We start from the raw sequence: 24,506 nt of genomic DNA, 5'->3' as shown, positions 1-24,506 counted from the left end.
GACACCCCACAGCACCCGCGGGGCTGCCAAGAGGCATCACCCACCCTGGGACCGATGGGGAAGGACCCACCTCTGCGCTGAGCCCTGGCACTTCACACTTGCCCCACCAGGAGGGCCAGCAGCAGGCAGAGCAGGGCCCCCAGGATGATGCAGATGACGACAGGCACCGAGATTCTCCCGCTGTCCCTTGCACGGCCCTGGGTGAGATCTGCATTGGCAGAGACATGGACGAGGCAGCCCCCGGCCTGGGGGAGGTGGGGGTCCAGGGACATCCCAGTCCTGACCCCCCACACACATGGCAGCAGGGGGTGGGGGCGCAGGGTTGGGTCACCCGGCAGTTCCCACCCTGCTGGCTGAATCACAGCCCTCCCCAAAGACACTCGCTCCTACCCCAGGGCCTCCTCTCTGGGGCTTCACACCCCAGCACAGAGCCCCTTCCCTCGGGCTGCAGGTCACAACCTGCCCCAGAGAGATCAACCCCAGGGAGGAGGGGAGGTTACCTGCTCGGGGGGGTGACGTTGTTGTCCTCGGTGCAGCTGCAGAGCAGAGAGAGAGATAGAGGTGCGTGTGTGTGTGTGCACGCGCACGGACATCCCCTTAAAGTCCCATCTGAACTGTCCTTCTCTGGGTCCCCATGACAGGCCCAGGGTCCTCTGCTCTGGGCCGTGGGGAGGACAGCACCAGCAGATCAGGGGATGCACTTACAGGGGTTGCAGGAGTCCCATGGGCAGAAGCCTGAGGACACCCAGCCCCACAACAGCTGCTCCCCACCTGACAGCAGACACCTGACCTCCCCAGGGGCATCCTTGCTCTGAGGAGCTCTGGGGCCTTGTGAGGACCCAGCTGGGGAAACATGTCCTGGAACAAGGGGATGAAGCACTGCTACTCACCGGAGCAATTCACAGCAGCATCTTCCTTGTGCTGGCAGGCACCGCTGTCCCCAGGCTGGGTGCAGCAGTCCCAGAGAGATCGCTCCGTCCCTCTGCACTCCACCCGCTCCAGCCAGATGGGACCTGTCCCCTTCCCAAATGCAGCCTTCCGCAGGGCAGACACAGCAGGGCCACAGCCCAGCTGCCTGCAGGCAACCTCGGCATCCTTCATGTCCCAGGAGTCATCGCACACCGTCCCCCAGGAGCCGCGGTGCCAAACCTCCACTCTGCCTGAGCACCCGTCCTCTCCTCCCACAGCACGAATCTTCTCCATCTCTGGAAAACGCAGAACCCCCCATGTCACTGGGGCAGCTGGGAGAGCCTGGCCAAGTGAGAAGGGCACATGGAGGAGCAGCTACCTGTGCAGCTCGTAGAGTTGGGGCATTCAGCCACCGGGGCTGGAGTGGCTTCTGGTCGTCTCCCTGAAGAAGGAAATGCTGCGGTGAAGGGGCTGCTTCATGGGAGTCATGTGGATGGGAGCAGGACTGAGCTGTGTTTGAACCTCCCAGTGCCTCCTTGCTCATGGGCACAGCTGGATCCCTGGTAATTCAGGGTAGAACAGCACTGCACTGAAGGCTTACCCCCGCCTGCTCACCCCCAAAAGCTCCCTGGTTAGCAGAGGAGCAGAAGGATGTTCCCAGAGGGGAGGCTTCTCTGAGCTCTGCTGCCAGCAGTGCCCTGCACGCTGCCTGTTTCCTACATAACCTTCAGCCACCAGGACTGGTTTCACTCTCCCCCTTCCCGTTCCCTCAGCAAAACACAGCCATGAGCAGGATGCTCTGCACAGACTTCCCAAGCTAAAAGGTGGTTGTCTGGGCCCTCTCTATGGGCAACAGAGAGCAACCAAGAGGTGTCCAAGGGGAGCTGGAGGAGACCCTGCCTGGAGGTGCCTCTGCCCCTCCTTGGGCTACGCAGGGAACTCAGGACAGCTATTGCTGATGGACACGTGTCACTCTGAGAGATGAAGTCTTGTTTGTGTCACTGACAGCACAGTGGTCTGAAATGGAACGTAAAAGCCACTCCAAGCTCTTTCTCTGCATTGCACCTCGCTGAACAGGGAGCAGGACCTGCTGTGAGTCTTTGTGCCCAGGTGGCTCCAGCCTTACCACTGCAGGTGATGTGAGTCTCTTCTCGTTGGTCATCACATGACTGCAGCTTCCAGGGAGCAGAGGGACACTGCCAAAAGGAGCTGTTCATCTTCCCACACTCAACACGATCCAGCCATGTGGGGCCAGATATCCTGCCATACGGCAGGTCTGTTTCAAGGAACCCTTCATCTCCACAGCCCAGCTCTTTGCACGCCAGGGACATGGTGTCAGGAGTCATCGAGTTGGAGCAAACACTCCCCCATGTCCCATTGTAGAAAACCTGCAGGCGCCCAGAGCAGCTGTTGCTGTTCTCCAGCCTCAGGGCTGTGAACTCTGGAAGGAAAAGCACAAAGTGGGGGGGAACAAGCTGGTCCTGGGCTGAGGAGAGAGAAACCTGAAGCATCCCTGAAAATCCCCCAGGTTATTCTATGGCATCCATGGGCAGGAAGGCTTACTGCAAGGAGCAGGAACTCTTCTGGACACCCCAGGGCTCAGACAGGCAGAGGGCACTGCCAGCAAGTCTCTGTTTCACCAAGGGAGCAGAGAGAAGTTCCCAACGTGCAGTACTACCCTCCCCTCTAAGCCCTGGGGACGTCTGTGCCCTCCCTGTAACCCTGACTAGGTCCAGTGAGGACTGTGCACGGATGTCCCCAGGATGGGGGCAGGAAGGGGGCTCAGGGCAGCCAGGGACAGGCTCGGCCATGCCCTGCTCTCCCTGCCTCCCTACCTTCCTGGGCACCAGGCTCCCACCACTGCTCCCCACACAGACCTGAGCAGACGACTCCTGCGTCCTCTTTGTGCCTGCAGTCGTGCTGCCCCCAGGCCTCGGCAGGGCAGTCCCAGAGAGCAGCTTCACCCCTGGAGCAGTTCACCTCGTCCAGCCAGATGTGCCCGGAGCCTTCCCCATAATGAGCAGAGCCAGGCGCCTCCATGGCCACCCCACAGCCCAGCTGGCGGCAAACAACGGTGGCGTCGGACAGGTCCCAGGAGTTGTCGCAGACGGTCCCCCAGGTGCCCTTGTAGTAGATCTCCACTCTCCCGGCACAGCGCCCTGCCCCGTTCACCAGCCGGACCCGCCGGCTCCCTGCAGCCGGGAGAAACCCCAGCTGTCAGCGGCTCCCGGCCCTGGGGAGCACAGTGTGTTGGGGACTGTCAGTGACTCACCTGAGCAAACCACTCCCACATCCTCCGCAATTCCTTCCGGCACTGCCTCAGGCAGGGAGGTGTTGCAGAGGGTCAGGTGAGTCTCCTTCCCTGCACACCGGACCCTTCTCAGCCCCACGGGGCCCGTCCCTCGCTCAGACTTTGGCGGGTTGTAGGCTCGTTCTGCCTCTCCGCACTGGAGCTGCCGGCACACCACGCTGGCATCGTTCCCATCCCACTGGTCATCCAGGACTCTGACCCACGTCCCATGCAGCAGCATCTCCACTCGCCCGTCACAGCGGCTCCCTCCATCCACCAGCCGCAGGGATTCAGAGGATCCTGCTCGGAGACAGGCAAAGTGCCCTGGACCCTCTGTGACACCGGGGAGCCCTGCACCCTGCCATGTGTCTCCCATTTCTGATGCCCTGGGACACCCGGGGGCTCACCCATCTGTAGCTGGCTCACAGTGAGGAACTTGAGGATGGAAGTTTTCCAAGTTTTTTTTTTCTTTTTTCCTCCAGTCACTAAACCTTGCTGACTACAAATGTCATTTCTCAGGAAGGGACAGGGATGGGCAAGCATGGGAGGTGAGGGCAAATCCCAGAGCCACCAGATATGTCCTTAATGATGAATGTGGAGCAGCTTCAGCAGGAGGAAGCACTGGCCTGTGCAATGGCCTGGGTGACAGACAGGATGAGCACAAGCCTTGCTCCATCTCCATGCTGGGACTGACCCCTGCTGAGACACCCGGGGAGAACCCACACGTCTCTACCCCTCTGCATCCCTAGGGATTGGGGATGTGGAGCTTGTGTCCTTGGCAGGAAGCAGAGGGATGAGGGCCTTTCTTACAAAACAGGATGAGTTTGGGGTTCACAGTGACAAGAAGCAAGGGCAAATCCCAGCCCCGCTCTGCAGCTCGGCCTCAGGGATTGCTCCTGCTGGACGCGCCCACAGCAGCCCCTGCAGGCAGTGGGATCAGGGTCTGCAGGGCTCTCTGTGGTCTGGGACGGGGCTGTGTGCTGCAGGAGGGAAAGGAGGGTCCTTCACAGCTGCACTGAGTGGAGCTGTGTCCCACAGCCCCGTCCTGTGCCTGTGCTGCAGGAGGGCAGCAGAGGAGCCCAGGCCTGGCGGCAGTCTCTGAGACCTGAACCAGCTGTCCTGGGGAGGCAGAGACCTGAGCAGGCAAAGCCCTTTGAATCCCTCCATGGGAAGCCAGGGTTTCTCCAGGAAGAACATTCAGCTTGTCATTGCCATGGGCTCCCCAGTTTTGGGTTGCCGTGTCATACACAAGGGGCAAGTTTATTTAATCCTCCATTTTCCCTGAACTCACCTGAGCAAAAAACACCAGCAACGTTGTCATGTGAGCATGGGGAGGCCCCCAGGGCAGTCACAGGGCACTGTCCCAAATGGGATTCGGTCCCATCACAGTGGAAGGTGTCTCTCCAGACAGGGCCGGTTCCTCTCCCAAAATGCCCTCCTCTGGGAACAGACTCGGCAAATCCACAGTTGAGGTGATGACAGAGAACGTGTGCGTCAGAGATGTCCCAGTGAGAATCACAGAGGGTTCCCCAGGTCCCCTGCACCTGGATCTCCACCCGCCCCGAACACCTGCTGCCATTCACCAGCCTGAACCCTGGATATATTGCAAGGGAGAGAGAGAGTAATTAGAGAGGATCACTTTGTGCTTGTGCTCATCCATCAGTGGAGGGGAAAATGTCACAGAGATTCAATCCCATCTCCTTCGCTTCTGTCACAACAGGAAGACAGATGGCTCCACCCCTCCTGCACTCGCACCATGCTCAGCGCAGTCACTTCCCTGCTCCCCTACCCCGCAGCGCCCAGCTCACAGGAGGCATTTCACACCTCCTCCCTGAATGCTCACGTGTGCAGGTGACACCAGCGTCGTTCGCGTGGGTGCAGGTCTGGTTGCTGAGGGACATCCTGGGGCAGGAGGAGAGGAGGGATTCATTCCCCACACACTGCAGCTCTTCGTCCCAGATGGCACCGACCCCCTCTCCAAAGTGAGCTGCCCCGGGGATGGACAGGACTGTGCCACACTGCAGCTCCCTGCAGATAACACCAGCAGCTTCGAGACCAAAGTGTGAGTCACAGACTGTTCTCCTCAGGTCTCCATCTCTGATCTCCACACGTCCTGAGCAGGGGCTGGCCCCTCCAACCAGCTGGACAAATCCTGGAGAAAACACCAATGACAGGCAGTTCCCAGAGGCTTCCAGCAGTTACATACCTGCATCCCACATGATTTCCAAGACAGCCACATCCAAAATGACCTCTGAACATCCCAGCAGCAGCCGTCCGTGGGTGTTGATGACACAAACCCTTCAGGGCCCCCTGCACCTCCTTTCACACCCACACTGCACTCCAGGGCTTGTGTCTATCCTGGACCCACAGCCACAGGCACTGCTCAGGGAAATGCTGCTGCCCCAGGAGCCCAGCGCTGCCCAGCACAGGCCCCCAGCACCACAGTACCTGGACCAGGAAAACAGGCCCAGGTGCTGCGGAGCTCAGAGCCAGGCTGGGGAATCGCCTCAGAGCAGCCCAAAATGCTCCCTGTTCCCGGGGGTGTCCTGGGGTGTTGGGGTCTCTGTGAGGGGAGACACGTCCCACGCACAGAAATGGTGCAGTTGTAACCGCGTCGGTGTCTGGGCCAGCTGTCTCCTCCAACACGTGCCTGGGGAGAGGTGTCCCCAGGCAGGGCCACAGCGCACTGCTGGGGCTGTGCACGTCGCGGCCAGCGACCGGCCAGAGGAGCAGGAGATCCGCGTGCAGCCCTGGGCTGACACTGGCGCACACTGCAAAAGCAGGTGCAGACGAGGGTCAGCAAGTGCTGGCAAAGCCCTGTGGCACAGGGCAGCGTGGGGAGCCGAGGGCCAGCAGGAGTGGCTGGACAGCGGGTCAGTGCTGCTTGGACAGGCCGCGTTCCCCGCGGGGCTGTGACAGCCCCAAGGACCCTGCAGGGCCTGTGCGTGCGGTGATGTGGGAGGGAGCAGCCAGAGGCCTCGCAGCCGCCAGGCCCCGAGCTCACGTGGGGCTGGTCCTCATGGGGCGGTCCTGGGCATGGAGTGCAAGGTGCTGCCCGTCACCTAGCTCCTCTGCCCCAGGCCCTGCTCTTCTCCTCTCTGAAAAGCCCCTTCGGTTCAGCCTGAGGGTGGGCTGAGCCCCCGCGACCCTGACGGGGTCTGCGCACCCGCAGTGGGCTCACCCGGGGCTTTCCCCAGGGACAGCAGCAGCAACAGTCCCAGCTCGGCAGCGAGAGCAGCCACGTCAGGGCCTGCTCCGGTACCCACGCATTTCTCCTTCAGGGCACAGCCCGGTTAGTCCCCAATCCCAGGACCTGCCCCAAAGGTGAGGAACTGGCTGACTCCTTACCTGAACAAACCACTCCAGCATCCTCAGCATGACTGCAGTAATGTTCACCCCAACCACCGTGTTTGCACTCAGACAGGGCAGTCTCGGTGCCTTGACACGCAAGATAGCTCAGCCAAATCTGGCCAGATCCTGGCCCAAAAGGTGCATCCGAAAGAGCTTGGAGAGCAGATCCACAGCCCAGCTGCTTACAAACTACAGCAGCATCTTTCATGTCCCAGCCATCGTCACACACTGTCCCCCACTGGCCCTGGTTTTTCACCTCCACTCTCCCAGCACAGCGCCTGCCTCCAGCCTCCAGCCTCACCTCTGCAGCACCTTCAAACATAGACATGGGGATGGTTAGGAGAGTGCTGGGGCCCCATGCTGCAGCTGTGCAGGGTCCCCTGCCCAGGGCCGCGCCCCAGGCTCCGGGGGTGAGCCCTCTCCCCACTGGGCTCTCGTGGGCAGTGTCGGGGCTCTCCCCTCTCTGTGGGCTGCTCTGGGCTGGGCTGGGCTGGGAGACACCCAGCTCCAGCCCTTCTGGGCCATTCCCACTCCAGGGACCTCGGCACCTCCTTGCACCCCGCACCCTGCCCATGCCCACCCAGACACCATGCCAGGCTCTGCACAGGGCACCCGCTCCTTCCCAGCATGACAGCTCGTGAGCAGCCCCAAACTCCCAGCCTCCCCACACTGCTGCGTCCCCCACGACCCCAGCTCCCTGCCCACCACCCACCCTGGTCACCACTCAAGCCCACCCACCTCCCCCAGGGCTTTCCATGTCCCCAGGGAGCACCAAGATGATCCCCACAATCCCTCCAATGCTCATTGCCTCCTTGCCCATGGGGTATGAGCCCAGCCCCTGCCCTCAGCCAGGGCCCCTGGGAAGGACACCTCTCTGCTGGGCTGTGGATGCAGATGCCCTGGTCCCCTCCTCTCTGCAGGGCACAAACTGCCCCTCCTCTGGCCAGGCACACCCTGACCCCAGGGCAGCGAACAGCACAGAAACCCTCCTGGGCACCCTGGGGGTTGGCTGTGTCCTGGGGATCGCTGAGCTCTGCAGTCACCAGCTGACCCACCACCAGTTCCAGGGGCACAGCACTGGGGGAACAGGGGGTCCCCAAAGGGTGCCCAAGGACGAGGTGTCTATAAGCACACCCAGGCACCAACTGCCATAAGCACAGGAGCCCTGGAAGCACCAATACCCTTCTCCCACCCAGAGCAGCACAGGGTCGATGGACTTGAGCACCCTCTGACCCTTGTCTCACTGCTTTCTGGGATGAAACCCCTTTTCCAGAGGGATCCCCATGACCCCACTGGTGCCCATTGGACCCAGGGCCATGTGATAAGGAAGCAGGCACTTACCCCAGCAGAGCTGCACCCAGAGGAGCAGCCACAGCACCCGACAGACCAGGAGTCCCTCTGCCTCCATCTGCAGCCTCCTGCCCTGACAGCACTGCCCTGATGCACCCCACTCCCTGACACAGCTCCTGAGGACTCGCAGGGGACAACAAAGATGGGAGGCCAATATATATCTGCAGGTGCTGGCTCAGCTGCAGGAGGAGCCAATCAAAGCAGCAGGCACCTTTTTAGACATTATCAGGGCTTATCTCCCTTCTGACACAGCCCAGCCCTCCAATGAACTTCTCCAGCGCTCTTCATGACCATATATGAGGCACAGCTCCACTGCGGATGTCACGGTCGCTGCTCTGGGGCATCACCACAGGGCCCATCCCAGTGGGACAGGGCAGATCATGGTGGGGAAATGGGTCTGTTGCCCCTTGTACCCCACTGTGGGGACCAGGAACTTTGGGCATGTCGTACACTGTGTTTGCCCGAGTGCCCAAGGTGTGAGTGTCCAGCTGTCCCCGCACTACGGGAACCGTGGAGCTGGGATTGCCCCTGGGACAGGCTGTGTCAGGAAGGGAAGGAAACAGAAACAGCTCCTCACCCTGCTACAGCCCTGCTGTGCCAGGAGCAGCAGCGGTGAAAGGCCTCTTTGCTATGGCCAGAGCCCCATCCCGTGAGTACGGGCTCGTCAATCACTTCCTGGACAGCCCCGCGGTGGGTGCCCTGGTCAGGAGCAAGGAGCTGGGCCATTTCACTCCTCTGACAGCACACAGGGCAGCCCAGGCATTCAGACCCCCCCAACTCTCAGCATGTTCACCCCACAGCCCGTTATTCCCTCGCAGGGGCTGATCGGGAGATCAAAGCCTCGCCTGCAGGTGCACAAACCACAGCCCACGTGACCTCGGCAGCCTGCGCCGCACTCTCCCTGCAGCAGCGCCCGAGCCAGGAAGACGGTGGTTTCTCTCTGGGCTTGCTTCCCCAAGCACTGTCACTGCATGTAGCCGCTGTGCCAGCTCCAGCCCCAAACCTGCTCCCAGGGATGGCGCTGCAGGGGCTGCTCCTGTTGCCTTTGCAGACACGGCTGCTGGGCACAGCTCCTAGAGGGGGATTTTTCCTCGCAGGTGACCACCCGGGGCCCTGCACTCAAGGCTGGGCAGGGGGACAGGTGTCCCCTGTGCAGCAGGGTCTCAGTGCTCACAGCTCACAGCACTACCACAGCCCAGGGCCATCGGCACTTGGCACCTCGCCATCTCTCTGTAACTCCCGTCCATCGCACACCACCATTTATACAAAACACCACACACATTTCACTGCAGTTTCTCATTAGTGACGCTGCATCTCACACCACCCCACCATGCTGCTATTGCACCCCTTCATACATTCCAGTGCCATTAGACTTTCACGTATGGTCACGTATTTTACTTTTCCACTTACTCAGTGGTTTTCTATTCAGAAATGCTGGGGCATTGTATTAGGCTCTTTGAATATTACTGTGCCTTTCTTTTTTCACATTACTGCATTATGTTCCCCTTCCATGGGATGCTGTCCTCATCCTCTCAGGAGCACTTTGCATTTAACTTATTCACCTTCCCTTCCCTTCCCAACAGGCACACGGCTTGGATACTGATTGTGAGGTCACTGCTGCCGGAGTGCCTGATAGGCCAGCAGCAGGCACATGGGTGGGACATGTGCTTTTGAGGTCATTCCTGCTGCAGTAACTGATAGGCCAGCAGCAGGCACAGGGCTTGGATGTCGACTGTCAGGTCAGTGCTCCCGGAATAGCTCATAGGCCAGCGGCAGACACAGCGCTTGGATGTTGATTGTGAGGTCACTTCTCCCAGAGCCCCTGATAGGCCAGCAGCAGGCACATAGCTTTGATGCTGATTGTGAGGTCACTGCAGCTTGAATGCCTGATAGGCCAGCAGCAGGCACTTGGCTTGCATGGTGATTGTGAGGTCACTACTGACTGAGTCCCTCATAGGCAAGGAGCAAGCACATGGCTTGGTTGTTCACTGTGACATCACTTCTTCCCAAGTACCTGATAGGCCAGTAGAAGGCACATGGCTTGGATCTGGATTCTGAGGTCACTGCTGCCTTAGCATGGTGCATCGGGGACACAGAGGGGACATGACTAGACATGGCACCAAGAAGGGCCCCCCAAGGGCCTGAAAACACAGCAAGGCCAACTCTCCATCCCTGGAAGTTGCTTTTACTCCCCCAAAAGGCTTTGAAAAGGGACTTTCTGGGAACATCCATTTTCAGCCCTGCTCATGTTCACTTCCCACCTCAAGGAAGCAGATGAAGTGGTCCCAAGGGGCTTCACCTGGCTGAATCTTCCCTCTCTCTTGTGCCTATTCTGCTGCCAAAGAGAGGCCTCTGTGGACATTTTTCTCATGCCTTTCTTTGGGGCTCACATTACCTCTGTCTCCTCCAAGAGCCTTTGCACCCAGTCTCCAATCAGAACATACTTGGACAGAGAATCGGAGACCACTAACATGTTACAGCCCCGAAGATGATATTAAAGCAGGTGTACACATGAAAAACAGGGACCCAGTACGGACCTTGCAGGAAAATCTAACAAGCTCCGTGCTGTTGGACAGGGGTAATTTCTACAGCACACAGACCCTGGAAATCAGAGATTACCAATGCTGCAGGCCTATAGGCTGCTGGGACAGCAGTGACCTCAAAGTCAGTTCCTAGCCATGTGCTTGTTGCTGGCCTAGCAGGGATTCAGAAAGACATGACCTCACAGTCACCTTCACAGCCACGTCTCTGTCACTGGCCTAGAAGCCTCTGAAACAAAAGTTACCTCACTATAACTTCCCCAGCCATGAACCAAACGCTGCCCTATCAACTGCTCAGGTAGAAGTGACCTCACAGTCACCTTTCCAGACACATCTCTGCTGCTATCCAATCAGTTCAGCAGTCAGAAGTGGCCTCACAATCACCTTTCCAGACACATCTCTGCTGCTATCCAATCAGGTCATCACTCACAAGCGATCTCACAATCTACAGACAAGTCTTCTTCCTCCAGATGGCCTATCAGCTACTCAGGCAGAAGTGACCTCATCATCAACGGCCGAGCCATGTGCCTCCTGCTGGCCTGTCAGCTACTTACAAAGATTTGATTTGACAATGGTGACTTTCTGGCATAGCTCTCTCAAACAGTGGTGACCTCACTACCCACAGCCCGGCCACGGGGCCATTGCCACCTGCAGCTCTCCCTGCCCTCCCCCAAGGTTGAGCCAGCTCCTGAACGGCCTCCCCGAATCACCTCGTGGCTTCACAACGCTCATGTCACCGAAATCGGGAGTAAAACTCCTTAACACCAATGTACTACTAAGAAGCAGGCATTCTCTTTATTACGGCGCCGGATGCACGGGGGATCGCTCCACCCAACGTGCATGCCCTGTGTTGCATTAGCCAAAGCTTATATTGCTATTACATACATATGCATTAAATTTCCCAGAATGATTATACATATTTATTCTATTTCCTGGAACTAATTATCATATTTACATAGTCATTATGCATGTGGTCTGAGTCTCCGGGGGGTCTTCTATGGGGGTCTCTGGTGGTCCCTAGTGGTTGCTGAAGAGGTGCCTTTTCCATGAACTCTGAGCTCCTTTTCCATATATGGTCTCAGCTTGGCTCATTTCTTTGCTTGAGAAAGCTGTCTTGTTCCTAACCTTGGTTCCCGCTGGTTTATCTGTACTCTTCTAGGATGTGTCAGTTACAGTTGCGAGAATCGTATCTTTGGGCACATTCTTGTCTGAAGCTCCTGGTAACAGCTCCCCCCTTTCCATCCCCCTTTTGAGACTCCTTGTCTGAGGCCCCTGGTAACACTCATAGTGAGCAAAACACCCGTTATGTACCAGTTACTACACCAAAAAAGGATTAACTTCTGCCCAGGTATTACCTACACCTAGTCTATGACACTTAGGAATTGGGGAACAGCCTGTAAGTAATTCCTGGCAACATTTTCTAATGGGAGCATTGCATGGGAGCAGTGATCATGAACCTGAAGACAGCAGGGCCTCCTGTCCCAGGCAGAGGGAGAAGCCTTCCCACAACTCAGAAGTCTGGTTCCTTCCCCAGTGCTCAACAAAACCAGCAAATCCTCCACACATCCAGGACAACAAGCATTCTCCTATTTCATGGTTTGACCTTCTGGAGCTCCCTGAAGAAAGCAGCCCCGTCACCAGCACCGCTGCCCCTACCCCGGCGGAAGGGCACCTGCTGCCATTTGAATGCGCCCGCAGCCCCCACCAAACCCACTCGCACCCGCTCTCCCTCCCGCTCACTTCTCTCCTTTCCTCTCTCTCCTCTTCCCCACTGGCTCCCTGGGGACCTGCCATGGTTCAGGGCATGGCCACGTGACCCAGCGGTCACAGACCGCCTCTCCCCGGCGGTCGCTGCAGAGGTGCAGGCCTGGCTGCAGAGGAAGCTGCCCTGCCGGCTGCCGGCGCGGGGAGCTGCCTCGCTCCTGATGCCGCTGCCTGAGGGGGCTGTTTGCGCCCTGCCCCGAGCGACCGACCCTGCGGGGCCGCGGGGTGCAGCCGCTGCGTGGTTGCGCCCTGCTCTCGGTGCTGCCCTGCTCTCCAGCTCCTCCGCTCTCCTCTCCCCTCTCCTCTCCCCCTTCCCTTTCGCTTTGCTCTTTCACACCTTTTCCTCCCTCTCCCCCTCACTCCCTCTTTCTCTCCTCTCTCTCCTCTCCCCCAGGTCAGGCACCACCCCTTCCTCCCCTCCCTGAGGGCCCTGCATTCTGGACTCTGATTGGCTGACAGAGCTGTTACTTCAAGGGAGCCCCGCCCTCCTCCTCTTGCCAGCCAACAGGAGGGCCGCACTGGGGGCATTGCCATGGCAACGCCATGGCCACGTGACCCAGTGGCGACCCCTCCCCCGGGCGGGACAGCACCATCTTAGTGGTAGCTGTGGTGTGAGGCTCCTTCAGCGCTGATGAGCTGCTGTTCCGGGCTGACGCACGTTGAAACACGGTTCGTGCGAGGGGCGAGTCAGGACACGGAGGAAGAGGGGGCCGCAGCCCACCTGAAGGAGTCCTGGCGTTTCTGCAGCTCTGCCTGCGGCCTCCTTCCCGACGTGGCCTTTGCGCAGCCCAGGCTGGCGTTGTCTCCTCGAGGATTTGCAGCATGTCCCAGCCGTGGGGTGGCCTGTGTGACAGGTGCTACCGTGGAAGAAACGCCCGCAGTTTGCGCCACAGTTAAGAATAAAGAGTCGCTGTATCTGGGGAAGGTGTTAGCTGTGAATGACTTACTGCTACCATGCAGAGCAGTTGAAGTACTGTTAAAAGCTACCATAATTTCTTTCTAATATCTGACTCTGGTCTTTAGAATTTCTGTTTTTCTCCTACAGAAGTGGATTTCTCACTGTATTCAGCAGGAGGGAAAAATGAACCTAAGTGCAGAGTGTGATTGCAAATTCTCCAGCACTTGTTCTTAAATCTCTGTCAAAGGGGAACATTTGAACTATTATTTATTTATTTTAGGTTTTAGGAACCTGGTTAAGTGTCGTTGACTCTGTCATTATGTGCATTCTATATTAAGATGCCCTACTGCTTATATTTATTTTTTCAAAACTTTTTTTCACACTTGCTTTTCTTTATTCTTACAAGTGAAGCTCTGTATTGATCCCACAGAAGCAGTATTGCAAACCAGTGCATGACGTGAAGATGATGGAAGATCTTGGGTTATTCAGTGATGCAGAAAAATCTAAATATTCATTTATCTTGCTCTTTTTGTGTAAGTAATATATTTCACACAGCAAAATAATACTTCTAATGTAGCTGAAGTAACTTCTTCCACAGAGTACCACAGTCTGAGAAAGCTTTTTTTTCCTCTCTAATTATAACTTACATATTGATAGGTATGACCATACTAGAGGCATCCTCTGAGCAGGGAGGACATATCTTCTTCCTCAGAAAATGTGAAATAGCAGTCAGAAGCTGTATACACCTTATGCTGCATTCTCTGAATTGCCTTTTTGTGATTTTTTGAATGGACACTGTTTACAAACAGCTGTTTCAGGACTTGCTTTTTCACTCTAGAACTTACCAAAAATAATGGCTGTGGTTGAAATATGCAAGAAGACTGTGTGATGCCTTCCATCGCATAGGCACAACTAAGCTGTTAATCTGTTGTGCTTTTAGTCCTCAGTTACTAAATCTTGTTCCTCATGCACAAAGGAATGATGTGTGCTTGGGCAGGGTGGTTAGCCTACAGGCTAAAAAGGTGCTGTACAGCTTCCTGTGCTTGTCCCTGTGACTGAGGTTTGGATTGCCGTTTGCCTGTTTTTCCTTGACATCTCATCACCTCCCAGAGAATCTCCTGGGTCTTGTAGTTTAGTTGCCTGTTAGAGGGAAATGTGTCCTAGAATCATTTTCATAAATGGACTTAAGCTCCCTTGTGAACTGCTCCCTTCATGGAGAGCCACTTCCAGAATTTCCTTTTCATGAATCTGAAGCCTCCTCAAATCCAGGCTGCATTTAGTGATGGCAACTCTGTGTGTATTTGTTCCTGTGCCAGCATTACCTGTGAGCGTGACTGGTTCTCTGTCCCTAGAGCAACTTCTACCAACCATGTTTCCTCTGTCTTCATTTTGCTCCATTAAATTAAATTCTCTCTGCTGGGTGCTCCCTCCAGGTACTACTGCCCTGTTCTTTGAGAACTCTGGGATAAAAAGCAAAGACAGATTCATACACTTCAGGAATCTCTGTGGATGTCCTGCTTTTTGCTCTGCTAATCTCTTTTTTTTTTTTTTAACATGTCCTGGGCCATGAATCAACATGTTAACAGAGAGGCAAAGTAGGCCATGAACTAAATTTAAAAGTACTGGTTTTCTTTTTGTATTAAAATATGCATCCATTTTCTCATCTCTATTAGACTGACAGATACGGGCCTAAAATAGAATGGGCATCTTGTGAAAACAAATAGACCTTTATGGTTGGATTCCAGTGATCCTTCCTTGTTTTCTGCATTGTAGAACTATATGCTGATCTTTTGTGTACATGCAGATTTTTGATGTGACTTAATGTGACCTAATGTTGTTTTTGTTATTGCCTTTGAAATGCTTGCAGATGGAAACAGGCAGTCTAGAGCAGTGATTCCCCATCCTCCGCTGATGATGATGAGGAACATTTTGCCCAGGAATCTACTGAAGAGGACGAGCAACTGGATGACTGTGAAGTGTTCTCCTCCCTGCTCTTGTACAGAGTCTAAACAGTGGCATTACTTAATCCGTTGGCATAATATGCAATTTGTTGGCACTGGTGGCTCTTAAGTGGGCTCTCTACCATTGGGCTTTTATAATTGTCTCCTTAGGAGCAGCTGTATTTCTTTGGAGAGGTTAGGTGTAAACTCTAAATATTTTAATGTAAAACTCTACTGCCCCTCTGCTTTACAGTAGGCTATTCAGAAAGAAACCCCCCATAACAGAAAATGTATAAATAGAGGCAAGGATGGGGTTTCTTTGCCTTCCTTTAAGTTAGGACAATTTCTTAAGATTTGTTAAAATTCAGAATATATGTAGATTCAAAGTAGAGGGAATTCCTTGCCATAGTTAAAGGCTTAGTGTCTGGTGTGATAAAAAGAAAGTATACTCAAAAGGTGTCCTGATTTAAAAAGGTGGTTTGGGGGTTTTGTTGTCTTTGAGTGTTTTACGTACATGTGAACTTGATGAGATTATAAGCAGGAGAGGTTTATCTGTTGGAAGTCAATTGTAATTTTTTGCTTGAAAGACCAAGTGTTTCCCTTTATGGGCACAATATCTGAAGATTTAACAGTTAGCTGTATATATTCTCTATCAGCAAAACTCAGCTCACAGTATGATGAAATATAACTTTAAAATCTTCTCTTTCAATAAGGTTAAAAGTACTGCAAATAATGTTGCGCACTGTGGTGCACAAGGACCCACCCGGAGCAAGATGACTGAGCTGCCCAAGAGTGCCCAAGTGCTCTGCTGGGCTGAGCTTTGGTCACCCAAAACACCATAGCTTCCCTGGGGTCCCATGTGAGGAGATGGGCTGCAGAGATGAACTGGACCCAGTTTTCCTAAAAAGAGTTCACCCTTGTAGAATTCCCTTTGGAAATGGGACACTCACACACAAAGTTTAAAAGAGCTGTTAACAGCAATTCTGCTCCTCAGAGGCCCTAACAAAATGAAATGCTGATTAGAAACAACCACAAAGGAGTAAAGCAATGGCAGTGATTTCCCTTCCCCTGTGCTTTGTTTTTCCCTGTGGACTGCAAAATAAAAGGAGAAAAGGGATCTCTGTGTGCTGATTATTTCTCTAAAATATGTTTCCCTTTATCAATACTACATGCTTCTGCCCATCACTTTGCCATGTAAAGACATGGATGGAGACAGAAGTGTAAAATAAGGGGGGAATATATAATTTCATTGAGACAGGTAGAATAAAGTGTTACAGGAGCATACTTAGTTTATTTGAAATAATTCTCAATCATGAAATACTCCTTCAACAAAGAAAAAGAAGATAGAAAATGCCTAGTTATCCAAGAAGAAATATATTTTTTTTTTTCCTTCAGGAGAATGCATCCTAGAGTCATCAATGGAGACAGATAAAGCAGGGCTTTAAACAGTGGACATGCTCACATTATGTTACAAAAAGGTGGATTTTTGAGAAACCTTCCTCCAAAGTGGATAAAACTGTCGTCTGCATGCTATCATTGACAAATCAATGATGCTGTCTTCATCACACTAATGAAACTGAGAAGTGTATTATGGATTTGAATCTAATGAATCTGAATCCATTGTAGTGTCTGAGCTTAATTTTCATGCTTAGCATCTTCTGTTATTCAGGGAGAGAAGGTGTTTTGCACTTTCCTCAACACCCCTTGGACGTTGTCCCCAGAGTTTTCAACTAAATTCCCTGAGATGCCTTATGAAAACTTCCTTGTGTCAGCGTGCACTGGCAGTCTACGTCCTAGTCCTGTGTGAGTTCAATGTTTTATTAATATTTTTTAGATTTTGTTTATAATAACCCTCTGTAACCAAGACTCGCAATTCACATTCCTTTCTTTCAACACTGCAATCTAACGAGAAAATAAATCTCTGAGGCACCTGTATTTAATAGCTATATATATATGTGTGTGTGATACAATACATGATACATAATTAGAATTGCTGTCATGAAAAGCATCATGACTGGGGGAAAAGCCAAACCTTTGCACGGCCAAGGGCTTCCTTCAGGGCCAGCTTCACAGTCTTGTTTCTGAAACTGTAGATGAAGGGGTTTAAGAAGGGGTACAGGACAGTGTTCAGCAAAGCTACAACTGTGTTGGTCTCCAAGGAAACCTCTTCTGTGGGCTGTGCATAGAGAACAATGCAGCTTCTGTATGCGATGGCTAAGGCAGTGAGATGGGAAGACCATGTAGCAAAAGCTTTCTTCCTCCCAGATGCTGCTGGCATGTGCAGAATACAGTGGAAGATGCCCATGTAGGACACCAGAATTAAACATAAGGAACCCAGCACTACAAAAGATAACAAAACGGAGTCTGCTTTCCAAAGCAGGTTGGTGTCAGAGCAGGACAGTTTGAATAAGGGGGAGTTGTCACAAAAAAAATGCTGGATCTTGTTGGGGCCACAGAAGGTCAGCTTTGAGAGCAGGACCAGGTGGTAACTTGAGAGTGTGAAGCCTATGACCCACCCAGCACCAACCAGGTAGGAGCAGAGCTGCTGCTTCATGATGGCAGCATAATGCAAAGGTTGGCAGATGGCAACATAGCGGTCAAAGGACATGACAACAAGGAGAGCAAACTCTGTAAAACCCAGGGCAACATAGAAATACGACTGGGCAAAGCAGCTGCTAATTGGGTTGTTCTCCTACCAGAGCTCAGAATCACCAACAATGTGATGGTTGTGGAGGAAGTGAACCAGATTTCCAGGAATGCCAGATTGCTGATGAAAAAGTACATGGGGGTTTGCAGGCGGTGAGCCACACACACAAGGAAAATGATCGTTGTGTTCCCCGTCACTGTTGTCAGGTATATGAGTAGAAGGACCAGGGAGAGAAGCAGCTGTAGCCTTTGATCAAGCCCTGAGAAACCCTCCAGGATGAACTCAGCAACCACAGTTTCATTTCCTGCTCCCATGCCCAATTTCAGTACGTCCTGCTGAGACAGGAGCACGAAGAAGCAAGTGTAAGAATTTCACAGTCTCGATGGGAGGGTAGATCCTTTCTTCTTTGCTCCCTCGCTTGCTTCCTATGTAACACAGACAGAAATATTCCTCTCAGCCATTCTTCACACCCTGATTTCTCTGTTTCACGTTTCACTGAGAGTCCTCAGAGATTTTACTGTCTTCTTTCTACCTTTTCCAAACACTCACAAAGGATTCTTTCTCGCAAGCACAGTATTGTAAAGAGGTTGTGAACTATTTCATGCCATGCCTGGGAAATTCCCTGTTCACTTTGACCTATTGCAAGCATCCATCACATCTGTGTTTCAAAAGCCAACCTAATCTCCCAGCAAAAGTACTTACTAGTATCTGCAGATGCCAGTCCATCCATTTAGATAAGTATGTTGAAAGTTATTCCTTCTACTTTTCAGTCCTTGCCTTTTTTGACTTGGCACTTCTGTGAGGCTGTTGCTTTCAAAACAAGCCAGTACTGAGCATCTCTTCTGTAATCCCCTGCTTTCTTCCACAGCTTCTTCCTCTCTGTTTCTCCAGAAGCATTGAGGAAACATTGTTATTAAAATTCCTGACCTAAATGCCTTGCTTTCCCTTTAGGGGAAGGGGAAATCTTCTCATCTTAAAGAACTTAAAGGCTGTCCTGTTGATTATTTGAAATAGGAAGGGTCTGGAACAACAACAACAACAAAAATACTAAGCAGGGTTATATTTTAGAAGTTGGGCACTTTGGTTTGAGCAAGTTAGCTTCCTCCCATCTTGTCAGTGCAGAGAGAAAGAGAGAGAGAGAGAGAGAGAGAGAGAGAGAGAAGAGTGTCTGGAAGAGACTGGTAACACTTCTTTCACCTGTCAATTACTGTCTGGGAGGACCCAGCCTCTAGAGCTCTCTCTTTGTTGACTATATAGGGACCAAGGGAAAATGAGTACAGGCACCAGCTGCTCACAGACACCTCTAATGAAGTCGATGAAACTCACTATTTCTGTCTCCACCCTCTTAATTTATTTAGTAGCTAATTTCTTTTTCAAACCAAAGAACATGCCCAACAGAAGGAAGTCCAAAGAAAACATAAGCAATAAATACTGACATTTTTCCCTCCACCTTTGCATTTGTTTTTAGACATATAAAGGAAAGGAACAGATGACTGCACAGATAGGATGCTTCAAGAGTGCAAGGGAAGGAGGAGGAGATGATGGGTTTCAAGCAGTGAAACAGAGGTTCTCCACAGACTGTGCTCTTAGTCTGCTGGATGTCACCTAAAATCATGCTTCTCCTGAATGTGCTTTCTTAGAGGAACCTGCAAAGCTGCTGAGAGCTTACAGCAAAGCAGCTTCTCTGCTCACCACAGAGGTAACCCTCTTGAACCCTTTTATCAGGCTTTGGTTGGCGCAAAGGATTTGCTGTATTCAGGTCCCACGTAGCCAAAAATGGAGCTACCCTATGCAATAGTGACTATGGCAGTGTGAGATATGCAGGTGAAGAAGGCTTCTTAGGGCTTTTCCAGAGGGTATTCTCAGGATAGTGCATCTAGTGCAGGCATAAGACACAGGGGTCAGTGTGAAGGAGCTCAGCAACACAGCAGAGGAGAGAGCAAAGCTCATGTTTGAAGGTAGCTGGTGCCCATGCAGGCTGCTCTCCTCAAAGGGATGAGGCCACAGAAGAAAGAGTCTCTTTACTGTGGACACAGGGTACCTTGGTATGTAAGATGGTGGGGCTGAGCAAGGATAGAGATGCCATCACCCAATGGATAAAGATGAGTGTGGAGCACAGCCAGGGCTTCATAAAGATGATACAGTGTGATGGGTTGCAAATGGCTCTGCAGCAATTGAAAGACATCACAACAAGCAGGTTGAACTCAGCTGTGCCCAGGAGGATGGAAAGGAAGATCTGGAACCGGCAAGCAGCCATGGGATGGTCTTAATCTCCAAGATGAAGCTGACAAACCTTTTAGGGGCAAAGGGAACCAAATATCTGGGAAGGTGAAGCTGCTGGGGAAGAGATATGCTAGGGGTGGAACTGGTTGAGCCAAATGATGGCTATCATGACCATATTCCCCATGGCAGTGAGCAGATAAATCACCCATGACAGCATGAAGAAGAGGATTTGCATTTGAGGAGTGACTGAAAAGGCCTTCAGGAAGAATTTGCTCGCTATGGTACGGTTGGGAGGATCCATTTCAGAACGTAGTCAGCTGAAGGTGTGACAAGACTAACTAATGTCATGCGTGGTGAAATTTGTCTTGCTGCCTTCATCAACTTTCCCTTCCCTTTTCCTAGTCCTACTTTTTTTTCTTGAGGTGGGAGACCAGAACTGCACGAGGGATTATCATTTTCTCTTTGTTTATATCAAATGCCATGAAGGAAATGTTGATGCTTTTTGTATTGTGAAAAGACCTTGAACATCAGTCAGCCAGCACCAGTGTTTCACACCTGTGGTCAAACCCCCAGAAATATGTAACATATGCAGGAAACTGGGACAAATGCCCCAAATCACATTTCTCTCCTGGAGGTAGCACTGGAAGTAGCATGGGATGAAGAAGGGATGGAAAGGAAAGCTCCATGAGAATGGGAGTTTAAAAAGGTCATGAGTCTCATGGACTTTCTTGGGCTGCTTATGAACACAAAATTTCACGGTCACCCCCTCATAGCAGATAATGCCAAAGGCTGTGATGGCTCCTTTGTTGTTAGTCAACTTCTGGAAAAAAATGGACCTGGCCCTAATCACCGAGGGTGTCAAATGCATCGAAGTCCCCAGCCTGAGTATATGCTTCATAGGCTCCTTAAACTTTTCGCCCATGAAAGCAAGAAGCCTTCCCTAAGCATTGGGATTTGAGGGTTGCAAAGGCTATTTTCTCCATTTTTTAAGCACTGCTGAAAATCAGAAGTTATGTAGGCCCTCCTCCATAACCTGTGTATCATGGATTAGACAGCATGCTGCCCGAGGAGAAGAAAGCAATTGCTGGCATGGCAGAAAGTGAACGAGGGGAAGATCTCTGACGTGCAGAAAGGACTGTGCTGCTATAGCCAAGAAGATGTGACAATTTTGAGGGAAGGGAGAGTGGTAATTAGGGACTAAAATGTAGCTACGAGTTTGACTGCAAGTGTTTAAGTGAGGAGGAAAGAGTTTCCTGCTATCTTGTTGTGAAGGCTTGAGAGTCCGGAGGGCTTGGTGAGGTCTCACAGCATTTCCTCTGCAATGTTGTCCAGTGCTGAGGCAATAATTCTGCACATACACAGGTGTGTAGCCAGTCTCTGGTGAGCTCCTTCAAACCACGACTCTGCTTATGGCCTCAGGAAGAACCATGCACCTAATTCTTTATAGATTGCTGCGCTGCTAGCTGTGACCAAAGCTGTGCCAAAAGCTTTGCCCAGCCCAAGTGCGTGGCGTTCTCAGTAACAGCATCGCTGTCTGCACCCAAACACGCCTCGTCACGGGGACCTGGTGCACACGCTTGAGGGAGCTCTCTCAGGGCAGCGCTCACAGCCTTCATGTGGATGAAGATAACTTCTGCGGAGGAAGATGTGCTGGAGGGTGGTGGGGGAAACGGAGATGAAAGTTCAGCACCTATGTCTTCTGCAAAGCCATGTGGTACCTCAGCAGAGGGGCATTTGTGGCTCATCTCAGTGCCTGTTGTTTTGGTCTCCTGTAAAACCTTTGGCAGTTGTCTCCATCTGCAGGGGTGTATATGTGACTGAAGACAATGTTTCTCCCAACGACCCTTCATCCTAGTGGTTGATATATTCTCTCCTGACCGTGGCACTCAGACTCTCTGCTGATGATCACCCTTTTGGCATCTGTATATGCCGAGGTTTCAAAGCTGTACTCTTGCAGGATGCCAGAGAAGCTGGAGTGAATAATTCTGGTGGCCAACACAATCTCCTCAGGAGAGGTTCACTTGTTCTTTGAGAGGCTGTAGGTCTGGATTTTGGGGTGCTGAGAACTCGCTTCACACTGCAACAACTGAATGTGCAGTCATTTCAGAAGGCCGTGCTTCAGCATGCCAGGCACAGAAATCTTGGGATGCGGGAAACACCATGCTGATTATTCCATTGCCCTTTTGTTTTAAAACGGTGTTAGGAAAAACCCTGCCCAGGGGCTGTGAAGGCCTTGGCACTGTTTTGCGGGTTGGCCAAGGCTTGTCATGTTCCTTGCATGTTAGGTTTTGTGGGTGCAAGACCATGAGAACAATAAAAAAAAAAACACACGAGAAGAAAAAAATCCTGCCATGCAGTCTCTGGAAAACACTGCTTCAGTGTCTTCAGTGAAGGGGTACAGAGCTGCAAATATCATGCCCCTCGTGTTACCATGATTGACCACAGGGTTGCAAAGAAAGCAGAATTTATCTCAGCGCAAAGGGGACTGGAGGGTGGCCCTTGTTTTAGACAAACACCTATATCCGCTGAGTGGAGCAACTGGCTATGTGCAATCGCAAGGTGGGAAAGAGAGGATTGGATACTGGTGTAGAGAGACGGTCCAGGTTCATGAGAGGTTAAACAGAGTAGATTTAATGAAGGACTTGCACTCCAAACTGCACAGGGAGCCCCAGGAACCGCGCAGAAGGGTTGATGATGGGAGGCTGCTGGACACCTGGGTCAGACCCCCCAGGCGGGACTCAGCTTGTTGTATCTTAAGGTCCCCTTACATCTACTCAAACTATTTCCTTGTCTCAGCTGTGCTAAACTTGAGTAGCTACTGTCCAGGAATCAGCTGGGCGTTGTTGACAAAAGGGAATATGCCTGCCTGGCCCTGATGGGAATTTGGTCAGTGTGTAGTTTCACACGCTGGGCCTGCTATCATGTGCGCTGCCCGTCACTGACTCCTGGCCAGATCTTCTGCAGGTGTTCTCACTCCACTCCACCCCCTGACAGAGAGACATGGTGTTGGTGCCACCAGTGTGCAGACAAGGTTTGGACATGCTTTTCAGGTATTAGCTTAACTAACAGCTAAGTTGCACAAACAACTATATTCTAGTAAATAGATGGTACATTATAACATATATGCACGCAAAAATAATCAGCTCAAAAGACCAGGAGTATAATGTGTTTTCCCATAGTCCTAAATCCAACAGCCATGATGACAGTCACTGCCAGGGGTTGTACCATGCTGGTTCTTTGGATCTGACATTGTGTGGTAGTTGGAGTAGACTCATCATCTTGTGGACTTCCATTTCCATGGGCTTACTGCAGTGTTGTCGGCATCCCAGCTACCATCAGTGCATGGGGTTAGGATGGAGAGCAGCAATGTTGCGGCTCTGCTCACCACATTCATCAGGTCACAGTTCTCTGGGAGAGAGTCTCCGAAAATGAAGCAAATCACAACATTGCTTTTGGACCCTGAAAATCATCGCCTGATGCTCAAACACTTTCCTGCAAGTCAGCAAGAAGCACATGAAGGGTGGTAGTTGAGACTCAGCTTGCAAAATTGAATTTTTTTTATGCAAATAACTCTGCAAGACCCTTCAGTGTTATGGTCCTCAGCTTCCCACATGCTCCTCTCATCCCTAAGGGAGTCATTTCTAGCCTGACAGTTCAGGTGTCCATCTCAGCTGAGCACATTTTGCAATGTGTCACTAGGTTGTTGGAGGCCTGCAGTTTCTGAAGTTCTTGCCAGGATCTCCAGCCAGGATGCTAACTCAACCCCCACATTCAGCTGAGCACATACAACTGACCTCACCACCATCATCCAAGCCATGTGCCTGCTGCTGGTCTATGAGCTGCTAAGGCAGGAGTGACCTTGCATGCACATGCCCCAGCCATGAACCGCTGCTAGCCTATCAGAGGCTGAGTCAGAAGTGACCTCCCAAGCAAGAACACAAGCCTTGTCCATCAGAGAAGAGGAAAGGCCATCAGCAGGTGTGTGGGCTTGGTAGATGATTGTAAGGTCACCTTTATCTGAGCAGCTGATAGGTCAGCCTTTGGTTCATGCCTAAGGTAATTGTTTGTGAGGTCACTTCTGCCTGAGGACCTGATAGGCCACCAAGAGGCACAGAGCTAAGATGTTGATTGTGAAGTCATTCAGAACTGAGCAGCTGATAGGCCAGAAACAGTTACATGGCTTGGATGGTGACTGTGAGATCACCTCTGTCTCAGCCTCAGACAGGCCAGCAGCAGGCCCATGGCTCAGGTGATGATTCTGAGGTCATTGCTGCATGAATACCTGACTGGATGGAAGCCAAGACCATGCTGAGGTCATTTCCATAAGGGCAGGTGAAAGACCAGCAGCAGGCGCATTGGCTTGGTGGGTGATTATGAGGTCAGTTGTGTCTGATCAGCTGGTAGGCCACCAGGAAGCTGATGGCTGGGGACATTTTTATGAGATTAGTTGTTTCTCAGAAGCTGCTTGGATAGTAGGAGGCCCATGACCATAAAGGTGAAAGTGAGGTCCCTTCTGTCTCTGCAGGTGATGGACCAGGAGGAGGCACATGGGTGGGAAAGTGGCTGTGAGGTGACTTCTACGGGTGAAGCTGAC

General features: G+C 52.2%; 1 protein-coding gene and 1 pseudogene across 1 annotated transcript; both read right to left on the bottom strand.

Moving 5' to 3' along the window:
- The window catches only part of LOC136993816 (scavenger receptor cysteine-rich type 1 protein M130-like), a 261,469-nt pseudogene extending 247,301 nt beyond the window's left edge, over positions 1-14,168 (bottom strand).
- A 2,993-nt stretch (positions 14,169-17,161) lies between these two features.
- On the bottom strand, positions 17,162-17,650 carry LOC136993780 (olfactory receptor 226-like; the record flags this gene model as incomplete). The annotated part of the gene is made up of 1 exon (XM_067308727.1): positions 17,162-17,650. A coding segment is annotated over exon 1 (489 nt), but the record flags the coding sequence as incomplete, so codon positions are not given.
- Positions 17,651-24,506: the final 6,856 nt, after the last annotated feature.

This window comes from Apteryx mantelli, chromosome 20, assembly GCF_036417845.1.
Source record: "Apteryx mantelli isolate bAptMan1 chromosome 20, bAptMan1.hap1, whole genome shotgun sequence".
Lineage (NCBI taxonomy): Eukaryota > Metazoa > Chordata > Aves > Apterygiformes > Apterygidae > Apteryx > Apteryx mantelli.
The sequence above is the reverse complement of the archived record's forward strand: the minus strand, read 5'-3'. Positions and strand labels throughout refer to the sequence as shown.